Source organism: Lissotriton helveticus, chromosome 1_1 (assembly GCF_964261635.1).
Source record: "Lissotriton helveticus chromosome 1_1, aLisHel1.1, whole genome shotgun sequence".
Lineage (NCBI taxonomy): Eukaryota > Metazoa > Chordata > Amphibia > Caudata > Salamandridae > Lissotriton > Lissotriton helveticus.
The window spans coordinates 1,042,160,224-1,042,186,241 of record NC_136057.1 but is presented as its reverse complement, the minus strand read 5'-3'; the positions used below and the strand labels follow the sequence as shown (position 1 = coordinate 1,042,186,241).

Below are 26,018 nucleotides of genomic sequence, written 5' to 3'. Positions count from 1 at the left end.
GGATTGCTAACAAATTTATGATATATTCATTTTGAAAAATTGTCAATAATAGCAATTCCAAATCTTTGTCCTAAAATGTTGTATGGTCCAGAAAAATCAATTGGATACTTTTCCAGGGTACACTGGGAGCGTCAGACTGATTAGATGGTTCACAGGTCACCTTCAAATGTTGATCAGAACCTACACATATAGCACATGCATCCACAAACCTTTCCATTGCAGAGTCCATACCTGGCCACCGATAATGTTGTCTGAGTGTCCTCTTTGTGGAGGTAACACCAAGATGTCACTGGTGTGCCAATCTTATCGATCTCTTTTTTTTTTTGTTTTTTTTTTTTTTTTTTTTAATTCATTTATTGAACTTTCTGTCAATGGCATACAATCGAAATGTCAGCAGATGCATTGAATATACAGCCATAACTTGAACAGATATGAAATATCATAAATCAGATGACATACTTAGTAGTAGGAACAAATATCGTCAAGCTGTGAGGGCAAATATGCATTACCAAGGAACAATAAAGAGACCATCTTATCAATATCTTCCATAGGAATAAACCAATCCGGTCCTGAAAGAATTCTATTTCCCACCCTCCATTCTCCAGCAACGTGAGCAAAGATTTGCAATTTCGTACATACATTTCTGCGTGATGGTTATCCCATTTCCATGTACTGCTCAATAAGTGAAAATTGGCTATCCTCTGCACTCCATTCTGATTCCTATGTACCCCCCATCACACATGTCAATGCATCAACATCAGCAACCACAAATGCATGCTAATCCAGTTCTTCTTGTACCCCACATCCTTCTGGGATAATGTGCACAAACAATCTTCTGTCAGATGTTACCCACCATCTATGTATTTAATTGCAAAGTTAAACTCCTGTAGTCTGTTCATAAAACTTTATTCGGTTTGTTTAGAACAGCCATAAAACGACATTAAACATATATTAAATACAATATAAAACATCATGGTAACTGCATAAAAATCCATCATCTCCACCTATCCATTACACAAGTTAAAATGGATGACCTGCTAATGCAGAACACTTTGCCTCCCATGTTTTTCAAAATAAAAGCTGCAACTGTAGTCTAGATATCAATCTCACTAGTCTTGATAAAGCATTGTTAGATTTGTCTGCCCATCATATACACAAAATATGTATGATCTGTCAAAAGAACAACTTCCTTGCACCACAAAGTTCTTTCATTTTTCTACTGCCCATGCAAGAGCTTCCCTTTCAATTGTATTTTACTGCAATTCAGCTCCTCAAAAAGCTCCAGATATAAAGCACACTGTGTTTTCTGTGCCAACTACATTTTTGCTAAAAACTGCACACAATCCTAATGAACTAGCATCCACTGTGACGTAATAATTGGCAGAAGGATCAAACAGATGCTTAGAGGGCAGCTTTAACTATAAGAGATTTAATCTTCTCAAAAGCCTTGTAATACTGTCCATACAAATTATTCTCTCTTCTTGAGCAATTTACGCAGTAGTTCAGTAAAAATACCATACCCCTGAACAAACCCAGCATAGTACGTACACTCCTAATCCTAAATAATATTTCAGGGAGATTTTGTCATATGGTTTGCTTGCTTTGACAATGGCATCCACTAAATCTGTTTTGGGTTTGATACCTTCCTTAGGAATTTTGTACCCCAAATAATCAATTTCCTGTACTACAAAATTGCATTTATCCATTCCTACTGTCAGCATTTTACTTCCAAGGATTTTCGAAACTTTGTCCAACAACGTATTATGTTAATTCGTTGTTTTTGCAAATATTAAAATGTTGTCCTTGATAGCTTAAACCCCTTCCAATCCTAAAACAAAAACATCCATACGTTTTTGAAAGACAATGGTAATAGAGGCCAGACCAAATGGCAACCTCCAATACCGAAAAGTCCCAAATGATGTGATGATAGTTGAGATCTATGGACTCTTCAGCCAATGTAACCTGATGATATGCTGATTTTGAGATCGACATTAGAGAAGTATTTTTCCCCGTTAACAGCTACCAATAACTCTTGTATCCCAGGTAACGGATGACAATTCCCTTGTTCAAAGATTTCAAATCAGCCCTTATGCATAAACATCCGAAACCCATTCAGAACTGTCAGTATGTTCAATTATTCCTTCACTACTCTAACAAACTCATTAAAAATATGGGCAGAGTGGGTGGGGCTTAAAAGCCATACTCTAGTACTGCCTGCCTCACAGCAGCGCATGCGCTGCCCATGCTCGACCTTAAATGGCTTTTATCAGTTCCCGTATCCAAATTACGGTCTCTACCTGCTGTTGTGTGGAACTTTTGTTTTGGTTTACTTTCTTTGGCTGCACACATTGAAACAGGGGAGCTACATTCCTTATCTTTTCATTGTGATGTCACTGAGGAGTAGTCATTTGACCTTGCTCTACATTTTATGTGGACTTAAGTTCTTGAACACTATTTTCTATGACTTTGATTTGGGCAGTTATATTGGTGGGCCTGCACGAGCCGTGTGAAAATCTCACATCCCCCAAGAGATATTGGAAGAACTGGACAACATTGCCATCTTCTGGTTATTTTTGTAATTTAATGTAGAATTTGTTCTGGTTACATTTTCCATTCCGGTTTGATGCTACTCTGATACTGAAACGAGTACCTGTAGTCAACTCTGATATCTTTGTTTTTCGGTGTGGCCTGCTCAAAACAGCTTATTATAAATCACACGGGAGAAACTTTATGCATTTACCAATTCTTGTTCATAGTGCTAATAGTAGTTAGTTAATTTATGACGATAAATGCTACTTTAATTCTGGAGTGCAGGCCTGACTGATGTTGCACATGCCTGAAACCAATGGTGCTCTTACATTCGTACAATTCTGTTTCCCCAAGAAGTGTGATGGAGAGTTCAGACTCTAGTTGTCCTTGTGTGCAGGAAACGTGAAGCACAGGGAGGAACGGCTAGTAATCCATAAGCAACAGTGTACCCTAACTGCTTATACAACAGCGGGGTCGACCACATATCCTTCTAACATGACTTGTCCAATTTTATTTCAACATATATGTGTATATCCCATTTCAATATTAGGATTATATTGGAGCAGTATGGCCAAGATATTAAAACAAAAAATGTGTAATGTCTGTTATTTTATGTACACGGTCAGTTTCCAGGTGTTAGAAAAGTTCTCTCTTGGATCTACAATCATGCACTATAGGTAGAAGTTCAGAACGGTAGGCCCAGGGAAGGTCCCAAAAGGGCAACCACTGTAGTTCCTGATTGGAAAACACCTTTCATGTGAGGCTAGCTGTCAAATGGGGATTCTTCGTGGTCCTGATCACTCTGGTGTCAATGTGAAAGCACACAAAATGATGTGTTACTCTAATGCATATGTAACTTTCCAGGTAATTTTTTTAGACCTGGCATTAGCCAGGACCATATGTCACTACAGTCCTGTGTATTAGCTACACTATAGTTACTTAAAGGCGTTTTCAGCAATCAGTTGGTTTGCTTAGTGCACCACTCTGTCTCATGCTGTGCTGGGCAGAAGAAAACTATGTCTCAGCCACTTCAGCCCCTGCCTAACTGCACTGTGAGTAATGGTATTCTGGAACTACTATAGCAATGTGTGATTTATGAGCCCAAAAGTATTTTTGCCTTTGGCCAAAGCTGTTTTTTTTGGTTGGGGTGTTATGGATGGTCCAGTAGCTTAAACGAGTAACATTTTACGCAAAGCAGGTTTAAACAAAACAACACTTTACAAAGTCAAACCCTAAAAGACCACGCTAGCCCGATTTCCTCTCCCTGTGTTTTGTGCTCCAGGCAAACTACAAGTGTCAATCATTTGCATTATTAGGCATTATGTGAGTTGGCTCTAAACTGTCTTGCTTCCTTTTGCAGGACTTTATGGCAGAGAAGGCATCCTGCCAGCCAGGAAGATGCTGAAGTACACAGGCAAGACCATCATGGAAGAGATGAAGGATACTCCAACTCTGCTGCTGCTAGGCCCAAGCTTGGGATTGGACACGGAACAGGGCATGGAGCTTATCTGCCTCCTAGGGGTGCTGTTGTCTATGGGTGCCATGCTGCTGGAGCCTCTGAGGGACAGCTTGGTGTTTCTGTTGCTGTGGGTGCTGTATTTATCCCTGTACCAGGTGTGTTGGACTCAAAATGTAGAAGTCTGCAAGATATGTACCAAAGGACAGATTGAAGCTTCCCCCACCTTTCTTCATCCTCTGAATACCCCTGTTCCTTCTTTACCACAGCCCCTATTTTGGTAGTATCCAGGCCTACCCGCCCTGTCAGGCCATTGAAATACTGTCACATGATGGTTCCAGTGGTAGGCCCCACATTCAGCTCTGATGGTACACCCCATTCCAGAATGGTAGCTTCCCCTTCCTGTCTCTGTATGTTCAAACCTCAAGCTTGAATTTACTCTCCGTTAATATTGTACTGTCCCAGTTGCCCCGCACCACCCCGTGGAATTGTGACAGTCCCTTGCCTCCTTTACTGCTGTAGAATCTGCATCAGTCCAGTAATGTTACTGTCATGCACCCCATCCAGTGCACGTCATTTGTTACCTGCAATTGCACTTCCTTTAGAAAATCAACGTAACTTTTTTTGCTAGTGGTCTCCCTTCACACACTGCACCCCAATATTCCTGTATTAGAACCATGCTCGAATCTTAGTGCACCGGAGTCCTAACCTGAGGTGTCAATACACCTCACTTGTGAGTTCCAGCAAAGGCACTATTTAAGTCTAAGGACCTTTGTTAGAGACTGGCCATGCCATTTACTCCTGGCCTTCAGGGCGCCATGCTGTTCTGATGTACAGAACTATAGTTGGTGGTCTTTAATCTTGACCTGTTGCTCCAAGCGTCTTAGGGTGTTGGGGTCATATACATTTTTGACCCCACCATTCACACCTCCAGTATGAAACACTAATTTGAACCTATTGAAATAGCAGCCTACTTTAATACGCTTTCTTAATATACCCATTACCTATGGTAAACATATTTTGAGAAGCACAAATCGGAACAGGTCCGACATAAGAGTAGGACAAAAGTCTTTCGCCATACTATATCTGGCTATCCCATTACACACACACTAGGGTTTGTAAATATGTGCAAATAACACAAACACTTACAAGGGCATAGATATATGCACATTAGAAATGGCAGGATCTTCACCCTGCACCCCTCTGCCCACCCCTCTCCACTTTGTCTCTCAGCTGGGAGCATGCCCTCCTGAGTTGCCGGGCAGAAACCGATACATTGCTTAAATTATTTCAGACTTTAGTGGCTCTTGTGGAAAGGAGAGCGTACCTTTCAACTCTGCTTGCATGATGACCTGACATTTCTCCCAAAAAACCAGGACCTCTATTTAAAAATAAACAATCATCTGGACTGTCCGGAGATACTGATACATTTTCCCTGGAGTAGCTAGTTTTGTTTTTTTGGCCTCCTTTCAGTATGTGTTTACAGGATTGGGAGCTAAATAATGGTCTACGTCCATATTAATTTTCTGTCTTTCTTTGCAGGTTGGACAGGTGTTTCTGTATTTCCAGTGGTAAGCTGCAGCTTTCCCATTTAACTTATGATCCTATTTCCCAGATGTTTAGAGTGGTTTGCGTGCCCCTTATTATCCAGATATGATTTTCTAGATTTTCCACGGGGTTCCTAGTGATGAATGATTCACCTCTTTAACTTTACCTGTCTCCACTCACCTTGCATTTCTGAGTATTTAACAGGTTTCCCAGACATTTCTGCGATGTTTGTATGTGTTGATGGCTCAGCTTTGCCACAGTGTAGGTTCGTACCACTCTCGCCTAGTTAACATATTTGTGAAGACAAAAATGTTATGCCAGTTCATTTCATATTTGTTTTGAGCTGCTCGTTTATGATTTTCAAGTGAGTGAATGAAAGCTCATGTTCTCCATATTGTCGTAGCTTTTGTGTCAGTGGGAAAGCTAGGGTGGAAAGTCTTCTTGGTATTAGTCAATGGAGACACATTCTGATGGAAGCAGAGGATGTGCTAAATGTATAGCTCGGTCAGTCCTGACAGCTCCTGGTGGATCTCCCTTGACACATAAGGCAGTACACATACAGTTCCATTAATCCTATGTTAAAACACTACACCGTTGCATATGTATGAGCAGAAAGCTCACTATCAGAACTCCAATTACATACTAGAATGAGGTTAAATGCAGAAGTGTAATTGGGGGGGTTGTGGATTAGAATAACATCATGGGGCTGTAGGCCATAGAATAATGGTGGGCATTTACATGACAGAGTGGGTACCTAAGCAAATAATTCAAAATATGATAGCTGGCTATTGTCTGCTCAAGATTTGACAAGTCATTTATGTCTGCGATGAAAGCAGCGGCTGATTATTATCCATGCATGTCGTGGCCTTTACTAATGGGAATAGAGGCAGGTTGTCTGTCTGTGGATGGCTTCAAAGGCATTTCTTAGTATCTTCATTTTATGAGGAGACCTGCAATTCTGATATTATAAATGGGTAGTTTTTGCTTTGTGGCTGACAGTTATTTCCTTAAAATTCTTGGGGTTGTGGAGAACTTAACTTTCTTTTATGCACCTTATTAGGACAGGGCAGGAGTGGTCTGACAAGATTGATGTATTGTTACTTTTCCCCTTGGTGAACTGACATTGCTCTCTGAGATAGACTTGTAGTTTTTATAGTATTTCTCCCAAAGTGTATTATAGGGTGCTAAGTGAGGAATGCCTCGGGCCAACTTATGGTGTTCTCTTTTAATGCTCTGGAACTCTAGGGACAGCCTGCTACTCGAGACTGGCTTCCTTGCAATCCTCATCGCCCCATTCCACCTGCTGAAGTGGCGCACCACCCAATCCAGGCCACACGACAACATAACATTTTGGCTCGCCCGCTGGCTTCTCTTTCGACTCATGTTCGCCTCTGGGGTAGTGAAACTAACCAGTCGCTGCCCCACTTGGTGGGGACTGACAGGTGAGGAGTTCCTGGTTGTGCTCTGGGAGGGGAGATGAAAAAAGTGTGGGGACGATAGGGTGTGGGGAATCCTGAGTTTTGGTTGCAGGTGGATGTGGCAGATGAGCATAATAGAGCATCTTTGCAGTTTTCATGGAGCAGGAGACCGTGAAGGAGGGTTGATGGTGCTAGAGTAGGGATTATTGTGTGAGGATGGAAGAATGGGTTTTCCCTTGTTGGCAGGTGGGCTTGTAGACTTGTGATGTATTCTGCCTTTGTGTTCACCATCTATTGTCCTTCTGTTAATACTTTATCCACACTGTTGTAGGGATTTTGTACTCTGTTCTCATCCTTTTATCATATGCGACGCTTTGCTAATAACCAGGGTATCTGTTCTTGTTCTCAAGTTACATGTCTGACCTAATTGGTCCGAAATTCCTCTGCATGTTTCTGAAAGGCTTTGCTTTTTCTGTCAGAATGTGGATTCTTTATTTGGCACAGAGGGGAAAGCTTTACTGACTTTATAGACCCACCTTGATTACTCTTTGACACTAGTTTCCCTGAAACTCTGCTGAACCCCTAGTATCCATTACCCAAGCAGCAAGAAAACACAAAATTCACAAAACAGTTCAGAAAAATTTAATGAGCAAAAAGACACATACTCAACAATGAATAAGGGAAACCTGAGATACATTTCTTTTAACTTTATGGCAAATGGAAAAGCACGGTTGAAAGATATCAATTTGAGGTAAACTGGATCTTGGCTGAGATTTCAGGCCAAGTTGGGGCCGAAGATCTGATATACCAAAGCGTGCTGCCCTGGTCAAACATTTCACCTTCTGACATTGTCTGTTCTCTCAAATAAAGAATCTTGCAGCAAGCGCCAAGCAAGACTCATTTGTAATTCTTAGCCACTTATTTCGCTTCAATGTTGGGATAATTCAATGCATCATCCATGTCCACATTTCTCTCAATCGTCCAGTTGGTCAAGGCTGGAAGTTGTGGTAGTTGGCTGTCTTAAAATAATAAATTAAACAAAAAAGCACATGGAAATTAAAGAATTGCTACATTTTGCTGACACACCAATGTCCTTTTTGGATTTTGTTTTGTTTGAGAAACCCCATTGCAAGGTGCGCGCGTGTGTGTGTGTGTGTGTGTGTAAGTGTACTTCAAAAAGCCGTCTCAGATGGGTTTTCTCAAACGAGGCACATTCTGAAAGAACCTCTGGCACATGCATCTGCATCCTCCTGACCAGTCTGCCATTTTTTTTTTATTTATTTGGGACCAGTCAGATTGGCTTTTCTAGTGCCTGTTTTAGAGTGAATGCCTTTTCCATTTACCCGAGGAAACCCAAAGCATACCCAGTGATAATTGGCCATTTGTCACAGTGCAAGGGATTTATATTCATATTTGGGGTTGATCCTCTGTCCCTGAAGAGATTCATTCTCATTCGGTTTGGTTGCTGGAGTGTTGTGGCGCCAGAACGCCAATGGTAAACTCTAACACTTATTGCCCAAAACCTCTTTGACTTTGGACCCCAAAAAATAGCCCCTACAGCCCAGTTTTACCATCCTGTTAGATTTTTTTTTCTTCTCTCATTTTAATAGCCTTATTCTGACCCTTGTCTGATGTTCCTCCTGACCAACTGCTTTGATGTGATTAAGTTCATGTATCTGATTTCCCACATACCGTATATCTCTGCTTGCCTACTTTGTTCTTTTTTCTACTTCAGTGTTGACTGTTCATTACCAAACCCAGTCTACAGTGATCTTGGACAGACTGTCCCTGAGCCATCACTATGAAACAAGATCAGTGTATCCTGAAACATTCATCTCTATCTTTCTAATCTTTATCTCCTCTTCCAGCGCTGACCTACCACTACGAAACACAGTGTATCCCAACACCGGCTGCCTGGTACGCTCATCAGTTCCCTGTTTGGTTCCAGAAGTTCTCAGTTGTTGCCACTTATGTGATCGAAATTGCCATCCCCCTTCTGTTCTTTGTTCCTGTTCGCCGCCTGAGGATCTTCTCCTTTTATTCCCAGGTGTGATTCTTTGACCTCCACATTGATTTGGATGGGTTAGATGTGGGGAAAATCTTATTAATAATCTAAATAATGCCCTAGTCCATGTACTTGTTGCTGATCAACCCAAGAAGGCAAATTGCGATTCAACACCATACATGTTGGCAGTTCAAGCTCTCTCCTGTGGCTTAGACTTGTCTGTACATGTATTGATTTATATTACGACGACCTATGTTTGGTGATAGTCATGTTTTTGCAATTTCATACTGAGATGCAGACAGCCTTTTTGCCTACACTATTTTCATGTTTTAAAATCTGAGTTTGTCAGAACTATTGAAATCTAGACTACAAAATATTTCAGAGCAAACTGTAGTCTGAGAAGGTTGTCCATAGTGTGAACCTTTGACCACCGCAGTCATTTTCACTATGTTCTCAATGGCTTTTTTCTATTGTCCTTCGTTCCTGCTTGTGATGACACCCAATGCTTTTTTCCACCTTTGCTGAGAAGATCTGGATTTTACCACCCCTTATAGTGTGGTCAGATTGACAGGTGTGACATGGCATAATGGCCAAACATAGTCCTGATAATGTTTCACTGACTCTATACTCTTTATGGTTTTGTAGCATTCATATAGTGTCATACTCTGAAATTCCTCATCAGCCTTTTAGGATGCATGGTTGGTTAGGGCATATGTTGTAGTTAGATCTGTATGGGATGCATTGGATAAAGGAAGTTTAGGGATATCCTCATAATATGGTGCTGCATCTCTGCAAAGCAACAAAGTATGTTGAACGGTGCAGGAATAGACATGGTCTCACAAGCTGATACTTTGCAATTATGTAAACATTTATAATAGTTGTGTGTTCAGTAAGAGTCAGGTCTTTAATGTTTTCCGGAATGGCCAATGGTTGTGAATCATTCCTATTCTGTTAGTGTGTTCCAAATGTTAGCCCTTTGAACTGGTCAACAGTACAGTAAACCTATAACCTAGTTTTGTTTTAGTGATACATATGGACTTTGTGCTGAGCACAATGGGATACATGTCAAAGCATAGTACAGTAGGCATAGTTCTGTAGGCATAGTTAAATTATGTGATTGATTCATTACTTGATAGTTTGGTGACTTATGAGCTGCTTCACATTGCTTTTTTTCCAGCGGGAGTGCCTGGTGTTCTTAGTCAGTCCATCCATGTGGCTCTTGTGCTTGTAGTGGAGTATGAAATTGGAGTTATGTTTTCTAGCCTGCGCATCAGACAAATTAGAATTTCACAGTTGAGGGATAATTTTGGGTTGGAGGTATGAGGAGATTGCCGTTCAGCTGTTCTCTGCATAGCAAGCATGTTTAGTGTGTGCAACAGGTTTGATTGTCATGGGAGCTTTTAAGAAGGCACCTAAGACCTTTCTCCTTGATCAGATATTTGTCTAGTGCAGTCAATTGATGTTTAAAGTGTAAAGTTATGATTTTTATCATTTGTTTTATAGGTTTTGCTTCAGTTCTTGATCATCATAACTGGGAACTACAACTTCTTCAACTTGCTGACCATTGTACTGTGCTTCTCACTTCTGGACGATGAGCATGTGGGGTTCTGGTTGGGTCGCAGCAAGAAGAAAACCTCAAGCTGTAAGTAACTTTGTCCGTCTGATTTAATTTCCAGGGTGTCTTTTTATAGCCAACCCATATCTCTGTTGGACCTATCTGTACATATTACTTCAGCTTTGTTGTTCATCTGTTTTGTTGACAGCTTCTCTGTTCCTGTCCTCCAAACTGAAATAGCGTTTTTGCACAGAACTGGTATTTTATGTAGATATACTATTTAAAATTGATTTTAGGACTTTTTATACCTTGTCATTATTGTGCTGTGTGGGGAATTGAAATGTGAATCCTCTGGGGCTGGCTGGATTCAAACCCGGTCTTTTCCTGACCGACACTCCCTGGCCGCCATCTTCGCTTGGGTTGAGGTCTAGTGGTTGAATTGGGGCACATAAAAAGGGATGCTGCGCAAGCGCGCAGCGGTCGCACCGAAGGCAAGCCCGTCTACATCCCAGAGGCGACCGGCACTGGAAATGCTGCTGGATTTCCATCAGGTAACGCTTGTTCACATAATCATCGGTAAAAATACAGTAAAGAAAGCCTATTAACGATTGGTAGGTGTGTGAGCTGCCGCTCCCACTTTACTCTGTTGATGCAGACCCACTCTCCTGCAATGATTATAAATGGAGCGCCCATCCACAACACGGCGCGGGTTGTAGCTTAAGAGGGAGAGACTTCGCTGTGCGCACTCCACCCTCGCAGAATGCTGTGAAAGGGGATAACTTGGAGGCAGCCCTCCTGAATTCGAGATCCATAAAAAAAACACAAGCTTCAGCTCTTTGACCTCCTCATTGAGACAAAGCCTGATATCATGTTTGTCACAGAGACATGGCTTAATGTCTGTTCCAACTCATCGCTTTTTGGCCATTCCTCCGGTGTATATGATAATTAGGAAGGACCGACCTGGTGGTAGGGGCGGGGGTTGTGGCGATTATACATACAAACTCCCTCTACTGCCTACCATTACCTATGGCAGAGTTGGAGGGGGCGCAGGACCAAGGTTTCCATCTGACGGTTTCTGCACCACCAGTCTATTGCGGGTGAGAAAATATACCGACCACCAGGGTCGGCTGGAAGGTTCCTGGAGTCCCTTGGCCATGCTATCTCCCCTATTGCATCCAAGTATAGTCCGTGCCTGATTCTTGGGGATTTTAATATACATCTAGACCAAGCTACCGACCCGAGTCTATAAAGTTGTGCGAATCCCTTTGTATCTTCCACCTGACTCCTATGTCTCTCTCCCCACTCATGAAAAGGGCCATATCTTGGACCAGATCTTCTCAACAACTAGGATGGAAACAGCTGTTCCCTCTCCTAGTATCTGGTCAGACCAATTTCTGCTCACCTTTAGGATAGACAAACTACCGTGTTGGCCAGAAGCTTTAGACCTTTCGAGCAGATAACACCAGAGCCTCTAGCTGCTACACTTAGCCTACATCCCATACCCGCCAAAGGCATCTTAGAGCATGATGCGCTTTCACTGGAAAGCTGGCTCCAGGAATGGACTATGCAACTAGCCCCGCCCAAAACCCGAGCTGCCAAATACGGTAGAGCCTCGGCCCCATAGTTTACTGAGGCACTAAGGAAAAGCAAAAGTGTGTGTGAATGTCTGGAACGACTATGGAGGAAAAACTTTGATCCTCTGAACAAACTCGCCTATAAATTGGCACTGAAAGCCCACTACGCCAAAGTTCGTGGGGGGGGGGGGATTCTGACCTCAAAAATTGAACAGCTGTAACGAATTGTTCAGGATTGTCAAGGATTTTTCATCCCCCAATGCAATACAAAGCCCCTTCACCCCTACCTATGAATGGACGAATCATATTGCGCAATATTTATTTAAAAAAAAAAATTAAACTATTCAGGATTCGTTCGGGGATTTGCCCCTGGAAAGCAAGGGCAATACTGGCATTTCCTCCTCTAAATGTCCAACTTCGGATGAAACCCTTTCGGAGTTTCCACCTATTGCTATGGCCACTTCACTCAAAATTGTCCTGCCAAAACTCTGGCATCCGTCGCTGAGGTAGTGAATCCAGCTGTCAACCGGGTCTTGAACTTATCCCTGTCTGAAGGATTGATGCCGGACAGTTGGAAGCACGGAAAAATCCTCCCGCTTAAAAAAAAAAAAAGAAAGGGAAAAAAAACCTCAGCAGATTCCCTCGGTAGCCAGCAATTACAGACCGATATTGTTGTTGCCCTACTTCTCCAAGGCTTTGGAGACGTATGTGAATGTCACCAATCCTGACTTTAAGACAACCCATCTTCTACACCCGAGCCAGTCGGGGTTTAGAGCCAACTTTAGTACGGAGACTGCCTTACTGAAAGTCTCAGAGACGACTAAGACTACTCTCCATAGAGGAGGCAAGGCAGTGTTGATACTGTTGGACCTCAACGGCTTTCAATACCGCGCACCATGATCTTCGGGACTTTGCAGACTTGGGGACTGCGGCATTGGGGGCACGGTTCTTAGGTGGTTCTCCTCCTTCCTGGAAAGCTGTCAGCAAACAGTCTTGTCCCCTCCCCTTTCGGCCCCCATTCCTCCACTGAATGTAGGAGTGCTACAGGGTTCTGTTCTAAGCCCAAACCTGTTCAACATATATATGCCCCCCCTTGCACCCCTAGCAGAACATGTGGCAAAAGTTATACCGTACGCTGATGACACTCAGTTGCTGTTTACCTGTGAGAAGGATGAAGCGCTAAGAGGAGATGAAATTAACACGTGCCTGGCCAAGGTGTTTGGCTGGTTCTGGCATAATCAACTGCTTTGTAACTCCGTTAAGTCTGAAATCATTTTCTTTGGACATACTCCTGGCGACGAATGGCGTAAATGGTGGCCTCAATTTGTCCCCCCTCCCAGCAAGCCCAGTCGCCACCGTAAAAAACCTCTGGTTGAAACTGGACACTGATGTGTCCATGAAGTCCCAGCTCCAAACTGTAGCCGGCACCTGTTTTGGTCTATTAAAAATGAAGAATGTCCTCCCCTTGCTTCCTATCCTGCACAGAAAAACAGTGATCCAAGCCCATATTGCGTCAAGGCTGGACTATGTCAACGTGCTGTACTTGGGCCTTCCCGACTACTTACTTTTTCGCGTACAGATTCTTCAAAACTCATCGGCGCTCTGCCAAGGGGTCAATACAGCGCCGGGACACTCCCTGGAGTAGCCGTGCGTTCTGAAAATACCCTGTAACATTAACATTAAAAACAATACCTCTGAGTAGGGGTGGTGGTGGGTGGGGAGAACCTGGATGCTGCATTATGCCAAGTTGATCCTGGAAAATTGCATCAAAACCCCTTCCTTGTTCTATGTGATGCAGCAGTGGCCCAATGCTGAAGAGCCTTGTGTGTGTTTAATGCTTCTATTGGATACAAGTATGTACACAGAAGAGCAACCGCTTGGTTAGAAAAAACGCTGGGTTGCAAATTGTATTTCTATTGTCTAGTTAATAGAATGCTGATATAACCAGTTACCAAAAATGAATCTTGTTTGTGCCTTATACCTTCTCTGTAGCATGGACATCAACCCTGCAGTCTGTTTTAAATGCTCTCCTGGAACTTGCTGGCTATTGCTTATTGCTGTATGGAAGTGCTCGATACTTTGGTCTGAAGATTAACTGGGAAAACCAGAACATCGAATCCAAGCCAGGTATAGTCTATGTAATGTCTAGCACATGCACTTTAATACCTATGTTGCAACAAAAAATATGATCAGAATCTCGCTCTGCCACCTAAATCCTACTCTGAGTTCATGTAGTAGTCTTGTGGGTACCATGCAGGTTTGTCCATGTGGGCAGATATCTATTCTATTTACATTTTCCGCAGGAAGTTCTCTTCCAAGGGCATCCAGTAAGTTACTGATATGGAAAGCAGAGAGGGATGGTTTGGATTTTTGACTAGCTAATATTTACATTGGCTAGTTTGAGGGAACAAAAAGAGCTGATGGGAAATCGATATAAATATAGTTTTGCAGCGTGAATCTTTCTGGATTCACTATGCTGTGCATTATTCCGCGGTCTTGTGGTTGGGTCCGGATTCGTAGTCTTTTCTTTGTTTTTGTTTTTTTGTAGCCCAGGTGGGCGTCGGCATCACACCCCTTTGGGTGTATTTCCAGTGACGTCGGCATGCTTCCTGCGGAAGCTCCCACTCTTGGGCGCCATCTTCAGATTCTTTTTTTCCGCGGTCGGGTCTGGATCGTTCCCGTTTGGGCTCCAGACATTTTTGGAGAAAGAAGAAAGAAAATACAGAAAAGACGAGGAGAAGTAATCTGAAGACTGCAGGGGACTTCATTGACGAAAAGCCGGCAAGGAGAAGGCGTTTTTTCATCGAGATCATCGACGAACACGCGACCAGAGAGGCCCTGGACGCTCGATGATGGACAACACGCCGTTCAAGTTCTGCCGTAACTGCCACCACAAGTACGCGCAGAAGGACCAGCACCCGGTATGCAACCTTTGCCTACCGGTGAACCACGAAAGCGGAGACTGCAACGCCTTTTCCGCCTTCGCCCCAAAGACCCTTTGTGTGAGAGAGAGGCAGAGGGTAGCACATGCCACCCTGCAGGGGAAGGCCCCGACTCCGTCCCTCTACGAGCTGGGGATGTCCTCCGAGGAAGAAGACAACGCTGCCGCCGAAGACGACAGCTACACGGTCGTAGAGACCGATTACACGAAGACTTCTGACAAGGTAGGAGACTCTTCGGCCCCCAAGAACCCGAGAGACTCTGAGTCTAGAAAAATCGAGGGCAAGACCCCGAAAGCGCCGACGCCGAAAAAGGCGGCGTCCGCGAGTACTCCCAGGCCCAGCGGATCCTCCGAGAAGGAGTCCCCGGCGCCGAGGGCTGCTGATCAGCAGAAAACGTCGAAAATCGTCCCCGAAAAGGATCGATCGACGCCGAGGGAGACAGACCCAAAACTGCCGACGACGACCAGAGACCCAAGATCGGGTCCGACGTCGACGTCAAACTTCGACGCCGAAAGGTACGGCGACGAACCATCCGCCGAAAAGAACGGCCGACCCAGCCGACGCGGAACACGCGGCAGAGATGGAGAAGAAGAGAAGGCTCCTCGAGGCCGAAATGGAGAACATCATGCAGCGGAAGAAAGATTTTGATGCAAAGATGAAGGCCTTCACGATCCCTCACAAGACCAAGCCACCGGTGGTGGAGGCAGTCGAGGAGGAGGATCAGATCGCCGAAGTCGTCGAGGAATAAGACCAGGACGTCGAGGTGATCGACGACCAGGAGGAGTACGAGAATCCCTACGATAGTTACAACTATGGGGAGGAAGAGGAAAGCAGGACAGACGCAGACTCGACACACTCTGACCTACAGGAGGTAGATTACATAGATGTCGACACCGACAGCCCGGAGGAGGTGGTCGACACTTACCCCTCGAGGCCCTCGCCGCTGGACGACATCGGGGCCTACAACTCGGTGATACAAGCTGCCGCAGCAGCTTTCAAGCTCAAGCTCGACGAAGAGAAGCAGAAAGCAGACTTCCTTCTAGAAACATTGCTCCCAACACAAACGAGGAGCCAGTTCCTTCCAATGCTCGAGAGCATCTTGGCTCAGGGGAAGGAAGCTTTTCAGGGAGCCCGCAACATGCAAGGCAGTAACTCCCAGAACTGAGAAGTACAAGCATTCCACAAAGGACCCGGCCTACATTCAGGGCACGGTCTCCGCAGACTCCATTATCACGGCCACAGCAAGGAGGAGGGCTAACGTACCCACTACCTCGGGCCCACCACCGGGTAAGGAGAGCAAAAGGATGGATCTGGTGGGCAGAAGGATCGAACGGAATGCCGTGACCCACTGGCGCCTGGCTCATTCCAACGCCCTGATAAACAGGCACATGTACTAAATCATGGAGGGGCTAGGGCAGTTGGTGAAGGACTTGCCCCAGGATGCCAGGCAGAAGGCCGAAAAGCTGGTTGAAGAGGGAAAAAATGCGGCAAATTCTTGCCTTAAGACGGCCCTGGATGGGGCAGACACCGCCAGCAGGCTCATGATCGTCACGGAAAGGAGGCACGCCTGGCTCAGGATATCCGGTTTCAAACCGGAGGTGCAACACAGCATCCTGAACACACCGTTCAACGGCTACACGCTTTTCGAAACAACAGTTGATGAAACGCTCAGTCAACTGAAAAAAGATAACGAAACCGCAAGATCCATGGGAGCATTGCAGTTCAGAGGGAACAAGAGGGGCACCCCGTCACGGAGGCCCGGCGGGAGAAGCGGAAACCAGCCAGGTACATCACACCAGGCTTTCCAGCAAACGCACCAGGCAGACTCGCAGACTCAGCATGGTCAGCAGAAGCAGTCCTGGCAGTACCAACAAAGAGGCCAGTCCTTTCGAGGGAGAAATGGACGGGGACAAAATAGAAGAGGGGGGCAGCAGCCCACCTCTAAGTGACTTCAAAAAACTCCGTGTGCCCGCCCAAAAAAAAGATCCCAGGGGGCAGCACGTACAGATGGGTCAAGACAAACTAGACACCTACGACCACATGACACCAGTGGGAGGAAGATTAAGATTTCACCTCCGAGAGTGGAGAGAAATCACATCAGACAAATGGATCCTCAACATTATCCAATTCGGATACTGCATAGAGTTGGAGGGGAGACCAACAAGCAGAAAACCAAAAAGAAAGCCACTAGCAGGCAAGCAGCTGCAGTGTCTGCAGGAGGAGGCAAAGGAACTCCTGCGGAAGGAGGCCATAGAACGGGTACCCTTCAAGGAAAGAAACACAGGAGTATACTCAACGTACTTCCTGGTACCAAAAGTAGATTAGACAATGAGACCCATTCTCGACTTACGGTTCATGAACAAATTCATAAGCACGCAAAAATTCAAAATGACCTCCCTGCAAGAGGTGCTACCACAATTGCAGATCGGGGACTTCATGGTCACAATAGACCTCAAAGACGCATACCTGCACATTCCAATGAACAGAAAGCACAAGCACATGCTCAGGTTCACCATCGGAGAAAGCCACTACCAGTTCACGACACTGGCCTTCGGACTAAAGTCAGCACCAAGGGTCTTCACAAAGTGCCTCGCAGCAGTCGCAGCGCACCTACGAAGGCAAGGAATACACGTATACCCTTACCTGGACGACTGGCTGGTGAAAGCAAACTCATACCAGAAATGCAAGCTGCACGCACATAGTGACGAGCACGCTCATAAACCTGGGGTTCTCCATCCATTGGAAGAAATCAATGGAGCCAGAACAAGTGAAGATCTTCCTGGGAGCACAGATCAACACCTTACAGGGCAAGGTGTTCCCCAGCGAGAAGAGGGCGAGGGCGCTGGTGAAGGAAACTCGCCTCTACCGGAAGGGACAAGCTCGGACAAGCTCGGACAGTGAGGACTGCGAGCAAGATCATGGGGATGATGGCATCATGCATCCACCTGGTACCGAATGTACGACTCCACATGAAACCCATTAAAGAATGGCTACAGGAGCAATGGTCACAAGCTACAGGCAGTTGGGAGGATCTAGTGGTTGTAACGCACGCAGTGCAGAAGGAGATGACATGGTGGACCATGGAGAACATAGCAAGGGGAAAGCCTCTAACGCCCCCAACGCCAACAGTGACCATCACCACAGACGCATCCCTGAAGGGATGGGGCGCTCACATGGAGGAGCTCAAGGTGAGGGGACTGTGGACACCAACAGATGCGACAAAGCACATCAATTACTTAGAATTGAAGACAATCTTCCTTGCACTGAAAGCCTTTCAAACAAGACTGTACAAACACAAGGTGTTGATACAAACAGACAATATCACTGCGATGTTCTACATCAACAAGCAGGGGGGCACACAGTCAGCCCCGCTTTCAACGCTGGCGCAGGAGATATGGAGATGGGCCATCCCTCTCAAGATAGACCTGCTAGCCATACACCTGCCAGGGAAGGACAACATACAAGCAGACTGGCTCAGCAGGCAGACATCGGCATCCCACGAGTGGGAGCTCAATGCTCAGGAGACAAGGCACCTATTCGACAGATGGGGAACTCCATCGGTGGACCTGTTTGCCACACGCCAGAATGCAAAATGCCAAAACTTCGCATCCAGGCAGCCCGAGGAAGGGTCACTAGGGAATGCCCTATGGATAGATTGGTCAAGGACATTTGCCTACGCCTTTCCCCCGATACCACTGATGCACAGAGTACTGAGCAAGTGCAGAGCGAGCAACATGACACTGATACTGGTCGCACCACAGTGGGCGAGGCAGACATGGTACTCGCAGATCATGGAGATGACACAGTGTGCACCCCACAGATTCAGCAGGAGGAAAGACCTACTCTCCATGCAGAACGGAGAGGTGCTACACCCAGAGCCAGAGAGCATGGGCCTAGTAGCGTGGCTCCTGAGGACATAGAGTTCGCACATTTAAGATTGCCAGAAAGTACCCTGAAGGTCCTGCGGGAGGCAAGAAGGCCTAGCACTCGGAAGTGCTATGTTGCGAAATGGAAAAGGTTCACAATATGGTGCAGACAAGAAAAACTTTTCAATAAAATGAAGAAGGACTCCACAGTGCTAAAGTACCTGACGCACTTGCTAGAGAAGAACCTTAGCTCATCCTCATTGAGAGTTCACTTGGCAGCGATAGTCGCCTACACAAGGGGAGAAACTTGCAGGAGTTTCTTCACATCACAGGTGGTGAAGAGATTCCTAGAAGGCGCGAAAAGGATCGCACCACCCAAGCGGGTGCCGCCACCTGCATGGAACTTGAACATAGTCCTAACGGAACTCATGAAGGAGCCCTTTGAACCGCTCCACAAGGCGTCCTTAAAGATGCTAACTATGAAAACAGCTTTCCTGGTTGCAATAATCTCCTTACGCAGAGTAAGCGAGCTTCAGGCTCTGACGCTACAAGAACCCTACATACAAATACACAATGATAGGGTTGTGATGAGGACTGACCCACACTTCATGCCGAAGGTGGTATCTAAATTTCACATGAACCAGTCTATACAGATACCGAGTTTTTTCCAAAAACCAACAACGGCCGCAGAGCGAGCTCTGCACACCCTGGACGCCAGAAGGGCAGTCATGCACTACATTGAGAGGACGAAGGGACACAGGAAAACAAAACAGCTCTTTGTGTCATTCGCCAACAGTTACATGGGAAAAGCAGTAACCAAAAAGACCATTGCACGATGGATCGCACAGACAATTCAACTCTGCCACAAGCGTGCAGGACAAGAGCTAGCAGAGGGGACACGTGCCCACTCCACTAGGAAAAAGGGTGCTACAATAGCCTTCCTGGCTAACACACCCATACAAGACATATGCCTGGCGGCAACATGGGCTTCGGTGCACACGTTCACGAAGCACTACTGTGTGGACATACAGATGAACAAGGAAGCTCAAGTTGGACAGAAGGTGCTACAGCACATATTAAATACCCAACGCTCATCTTCCACCCAACCGCCACAGAGATGAGAAACCGCTACAAAATCTATGCACAGCATAGTGAATCCAGAACGAATAGTTTTCTTACCTGTCGGTGTAGTTTTGCAGCTTGAAGATCTTTCTGGATTCACTAGCGAACCACCCACCTCCGCCAGAAAGATGAGGCTGGAGAGAGAAGAGGTGGAAATAGAATAAGTGGAGAATACTTTGAAGGTACAAAGCGGGAACATATCACCTGAATAGAACATTGCCATTACTTCGGAAACGAAAGAAACACGGAAAAAAAGAACCCGAAGATGGCGCCCAAGAGTGGGAGCTTCCGCAGGAAGCATGCCGACGTCACCGGAAATACACCCAAAGGGGTGTGACGCCGACGCCCACCTGGGCTACAAAAAAAAAAAAAAAAACAAGGAAAAGACTACGAATCCGGACCCAACCACAAGACCGCGGAATAATGCACAGCATAGTGAATCCTGAAAGATCTTCAAGCTGCAAAACTACACCGACAGGTAAGAAAACTATTCGTTCTCGTTCATTTAAACCACTTTTCAAAGAAGGTATACTAATGGTTTTATGAAAAAGTATGACATCGTCGTTAATTCACCAATCAGAAGATAAATGTTTTATGGCCTAAATCGAATAGGAGCCTGGGAGTTGAAGTTAGTATATATTATTGGATGTCCTGCCAGACTTTGCAGGCCATATGTGTGATGGTGTGTTAAAGCTGATGTATTGTGGTCCATGTAGTTCAAGTTTTCATGTCCTTATGTTTGTCCATTGGGTCATCCATCTTAATGTGAAAGGGTGCATTTAGAGATGGTATAATTCTGACATCTCGTTGAGTCCTGTGACTGCAGAGTTGTATTTTAGAATTGGAGTCGCTTCTCGTGAAGACAGTTTTGCTTCTAGCTCTTATGGTTGTGCCCCCATAAATCTGGGGTGTGTCCCCCGGGCTCCAATGAGTCCTTCTATATAGAAGGTTTAATGAACTTCATGCAATGGTTTATCAAATTTGAAAGTAGACGTTTTATTTCATCATGTTATTATCTCATGGATGTTGAAATCATCATTATCCGTTTTCATTCATGAGCAAACATTTTGACTTTTCCAACAAACAGTTTAGCTTTCCCAATGCATTTCGGCATATCAATTGCCTTCTTCCAGGGGTGTTAGACGGGGACCTGGAGGGTCGGCCGAGCACAAGGGGAGAGGCCTCCGGTGAGGGCCGTCTCCAGCGATCGTACAGACAAGTAACTTCCCCCCCCACAGATGGACACCACACGAAGATCAGATTAACACCTTTTATAGGCAGTTCTTGAAGTAAGGTAGTATGATACAATGAGATCAGGACACGATGATCCTCTCAATTCTAGTCTCTATTAGGGAAGGGGGTAGCGGGACAGTCTTGGTACCCGAAGGTACGGCGGTGGAACGGTGATAGCTCACAATCCTCGAGCTCGGTGTTCGGACGGGTCAGACCGCGGCAGCGCCAGCAGGTCCCGAAGAGGTCGTAGGTGGCAACGGGCCGCGGCAGCGCCAGCAGGTCCCAACGAGGATGAAGGTTACAACGGGCCGCGGCAGCGCCAGCAGGTCCCACGAGGATGAAGGTTACAACGGGCCGCGGCAGCGCCAGCAGGTCCCACGAGGATGAAGGTTGCAGAAGGCCGCGGCAGCGCCAGCAGGCAGGACAATAGTTCACAAGGCAGGGCTGCGGCAGCGCCGGCAGTCCGTCAAGGATGAGTTCGTCGCGGTGTCTCTCGACTCCAGGATACAACTGCCTTCCTGTTCTGGGGCTGCCTCAGTTATAGGTCTGGCACTCTTTGATGTCCGGACCCTCGCTCTTGGAGGTCGGGAGGTCCGGGATGAGGGAGTCCAGACACCCAGCAGGGGGGTGGAGCCAGCGCCCGAGGAGGCTGGGGGTGATCGGCACCTGGCGGGAGAGAGCCATCGACACTTCTTACTCCCATTGACCTGCCAAGTGGTCCGTTCACCTCCTGGGTGGATGGTGGTGCCGGGATGTCGGGACCTGGCCAGGCCCGGGGTTGGGGTCAAGCTGAGGCCATGCGGCCTCGTGGCGCAGTGTCTAAGATGGCGGCTGGTCCGGGCAAGGGTGCTGACGGTGGCCCAGGCCAGGGACACAGGGATTCCCAGGAGCAGACGTCCCATGGGGGACGGGTTGGGGGTTGCTTCTGCGGGTAGTACCTGGAAGGCCGGTACCAGGGCCCTGTCATGCGGGGAGGGAGCGAGCCCTTCATGGGGCCTGTCCAACATGCGTCCCCCCCCAGCTGAAGGCGGGGAGAGTCACCCATCCTCTTGGGGACTTTCCTCGTCGAGGCGGAAAAAGCGGGACAGGCCGTCCGCGTTGGCGTGGTCTTGACCAGGGCGATGCTCTACCGTGAAGTCCATCCCCTGCAGGGAGATGGACCATCGCAATAGTTTGGGGTTCTCCCCCCGCATTTGCATGAGCCATTGCAGGGGCCGATGATCTGTTTGTACCCAGGAGTGGGTTCCGAAGAGGTAAGGCCGGAGCTTCTTGAGGGCCCATACTACTGCGAAGGCCTCTCGCTCAATGGTGCTCCAGCGCTGTTCTCGGGGCAGTAGGCGTCTGCTGATGAATGCCACTGGTTGGTCGATTCCTTCGGGGTTCAGTTGGGAGAGGACGGCCCCAATACCATGGTCGGAGGCATCGGTCTGAACGATGAACTCGCGGCTGTAGTCGGGGGCCTGGAGCACAGGAGCGGTGCACATGGCGGCCTTCAGCTTCTCGAAGGCCGCTTGACAGTCGGGAGTCCAGTTGACTCTTTTTGGGTGGTTCTTTGACGTGAGTTCCGTGAGGGGCCCCACAATGCTGCCATAGTCCTTCACGAACCGCCGGTAGTATCCGGTGAGCCCCAGGAAGGCTCGGACCTCGGTTTGTGTTTCGGGGGGTTGCCAGGACTGAATGGCAGCTACCTTGAGTTGGAGGGGGGCCACCAGACCGCTCCCCACTTGGTGTCCGAGGTAGGTTACGGACCCCTGGCCGATTTGGCACTTGCTGGCCTTTATGGTGAGGCCGGCCTGTTGGAGGGCCTGCAGGACCTCTCGGAGGTGGTGGAGGTGGTCTGTCCAGTGGCGGCTGTATACCGCGATGTCGTCCAGGTAGGCGGCGCTGAATTCCTCGAGGCCCGCCAATACCTGGTTCACCAGTCTTTGAAAAGTGGCTGGAGCGTTCTTCATGCCGAATGGCATCACTCTGAAATGGTAGTGCCCATCCGGGGTGGAGAAAGCGGAACGTTCTTGGGCCTTGGGGGTGAGGCCGATCTGCCAGTAGCCCGCTGTTAGGTCGAAGATGCTTAGGTAGCGGGCTACCCCCATGCGGTCGACTAGTTCATCTGCTCGGGGGATCGGGTGAGCGTCGGTTCGGGTGACCGCGTTCAGACCCCGATAGTCGATGCAGAATCGGAGCTCAAGTGTGGTGCCCGGGGCCGCGGCCTTGGGGACCAGGACGACCGGGCTGGCCCAGGGACTGTCCGAAGGTTCGATGACCCCGAGGGCGAGCATCTTGGAGACTTCTTCTTGGATGCATGTACGTACCCGATCCGGTACTCGGTACGCCCGGTGTCGGACAGGAGGACTGTCCCCAGTGTCCACGTCGTGCAGGCACCAGGAGGTGACTCCGGGTGCGAGGGAGAACAGGTTTGCGAACGGCAGCAGGAGGGCCCGACAATCTTGACGCTGCTCTGGGGTCAGGGCCTCGGAGAGTCGGACCCCGTCCACCGAACCATCTCTTTCACGGGTCCTCAGTAGGTCAGGGAGGGGCTCGGAGTCTCCTTCTGCGCCACTGTCGGTAGCCATCAGCAGGCTGAGCTCTGAGCGCACGAAGTGGGGTTTGAGTCTGTTGGCGTGGAGAACCCGGAGGGGGTTCCGGGGGGACTCCAGGTCGATGAGATAGGTGACGGGACTCTTGCGCTTGATCACCTTGAAGGGCCCTGTCCATTTGTCCTGCAAGGCACACGGTTCGATGGGGGACATCACCCATACCTGCTGACCCGGTTCAAACTCGATGGAGGAGGCATGTTGATCGTACCACTTCTTCATGTCCTCTTGACTGGCCTCAAGATTGGCTTTGGCGATCTCCCTGAATTTCCGGGTCTGATTGCGGAGGGTCAGGAGGTACTTGTAGACGTCTGGAGGGGCTTTTTAGGGGGGCCATTTCCCATCCCTCCTTCACGAGGCTGAGAGGCCCGCGAACGGGGTGTCCGTACAGGAGTTCGAAGGGGCTGAAGCCGAGGGACTTCTGGGGGACTTCTCGGTAGGCGAAGAGGAGGCACGGTAGGAGCACGTCCCACTGGCGGCGTAGGGGTTCTTCTAGCCCCATGATCATCCCCTTGAGAGTGCGGTTGAACCGCTCGACCAGTCCGTTATCCTGGGGGTGATAGGGGGTTGTGAATCGGTAAGTGACCCCGCACTGCTGCCAGAGGGATTTCATATACTTTGAAATAAAGTTCGTACCCCTGTCGCTGATGACTTCCCGGGGGAAGCCCACTCGAGAAAAGATCCCCATTAAGGCTCGACCCACTACTGGGGCTGTTATAGTACGAAGGGGGACCGCTTCAGGATAGCGGGTGGCATGGTCCACCAGGACCAGGATGAAGTGATGCCCTTGTGCTGTTCGGGGGTCCAGGGGCCCCACAATGTCTATTCCCACCCTTTCGAACGGGGTGGTCACCACGGGGAATGGTTGTAGGGGTGCCTTGAGTTTGCGGCCGCTCTTCCCGCTGGCCTGGCAGGTCGGGCAGGACCGGCAGTGGTTGGAGACGTCATTCCTCATTTTGGGCCAAAAAAAGTGAGTCACCAGGCGGTGGTAGGTTTTGTCTTGCCCCAGGTGCCCAGGGGGACATCATGGGCCAAGTTCAACAGGAAGTCTCTGAAGTGGAGGGGCACCACCAGCACTCGACCGGCCCCCAGCTCTGCGATTTTCTGCTAGCTGTACAAGAGATCATTGTCCCAATAAACCCAGTGGGCCCCGGTGGTGTCTCCTTGGCCCTGGGCGAGCGCTTGCTGTCGCAGTCCCTCGAGGGAGGGACAGGTCTTTTGCTCCTGCCGGAATTGTTCTTGGGTGGGCCCCCCTTCTTGACGCCACTGAGCCAGGTCGGGAAGCTCGGGGGGCTGTGCGGACCCCTCTGGGGTTGGTTCCGGGTGGCCGGTATGGATGGAGTCGTCTTTGGGAGCGATCGGGGGAGGAGGTGCTGACCATTCGGGTTCTTCCGGTCTAGGGATGGTGCGGGTGGCCATGGACCGGGTGGTCACACACGCCCAGTCCGGGAGGCCCAACATCCCCAGATGCTCTCTTTCAACAGCTGCCCACGGGGAGCTCTCGAGATCGTTCCCCAGGAGGCAGTCCACGGGGGCATCGTCACGGACAGTTACTTTTAGCATGCCGGACACTCCTCCCCATTCGAAGGGGACGCAGGCCATCCGACACAGGCTCTCCGAATTGTCTGCCGATCGGACGGGGCAAAGAACGTTTGGCAGGATTTGTTCTGGGGTCACCAGGTGACAGCGGACGGCCGTCACACTGGCCCCGGTGTCACGCAGGGCTTCGGCCTTGCGCCCATTTATGCTCACCCATTGGCTGTACTTCCGAGTGTTGGCTGGCAGGGGAGTCCGCGGGACCATGTCTCTTCCCCCTAGGCAGGCCAGGGTCATGGCGGCAGGTTCCCACTCGAACTGTTCCGACTCGTATGCTTCAGTGTCTTCGGAGACTTGTTCTTCTCCTAGGGCGGCGGCCGCCACCTGGCGGGGCCCGGGAGCCGGGTTCTTCGGGCAGGTCGGGTCACTGGCGTAGTGGCCGACTCGCTGGCATCGGTGACACGTAACGTTGGCTCGGAACCCCGGTCGCATCGGGGGGTTTCCCCGGCCGGCTGGGAGCGGGGTGGTGTTAGCGGGCGTGACCGGGACAGCGTCTCTTCCCCGGCCCGGTCCTCCTCCTCCTCCTCCTCCTCCTCCTCCTCCTCCTCGACGATGATAACCTTGGTTGGATCTGTTCTGCTCA

At 48.2% G+C, this 26,018-nt stretch overlaps 1 protein-coding gene across 1 annotated transcript in view; it reads left to right on the top strand.

Annotated features, from left to right (window-relative positions):
• Positions 1-26,018, top strand: part of LMF2 (lipase maturation factor 2) — a 144,759-nt gene that overhangs the window by 32,303 nt on the left and 86,438 nt on the right. Inside the window, exons 2-7 of the mRNA XM_078677880.1 lie at positions 3,890-4,143; positions 5,528-5,556; positions 6,779-6,975; positions 8,820-8,998; positions 10,460-10,598; positions 14,078-14,212. Coding sequence (XP_078534006.1) covers positions 3,890-4,143; positions 5,528-5,556; positions 6,779-6,975; positions 8,820-8,998; positions 10,460-10,598; positions 14,078-14,212 — 933 coding nt within the window. The remainder of the gene's footprint in view (positions 1-3,889; positions 4,144-5,527; positions 5,557-6,778; positions 6,976-8,819; positions 8,999-10,459; positions 10,599-14,077; positions 14,213-26,018) is intronic.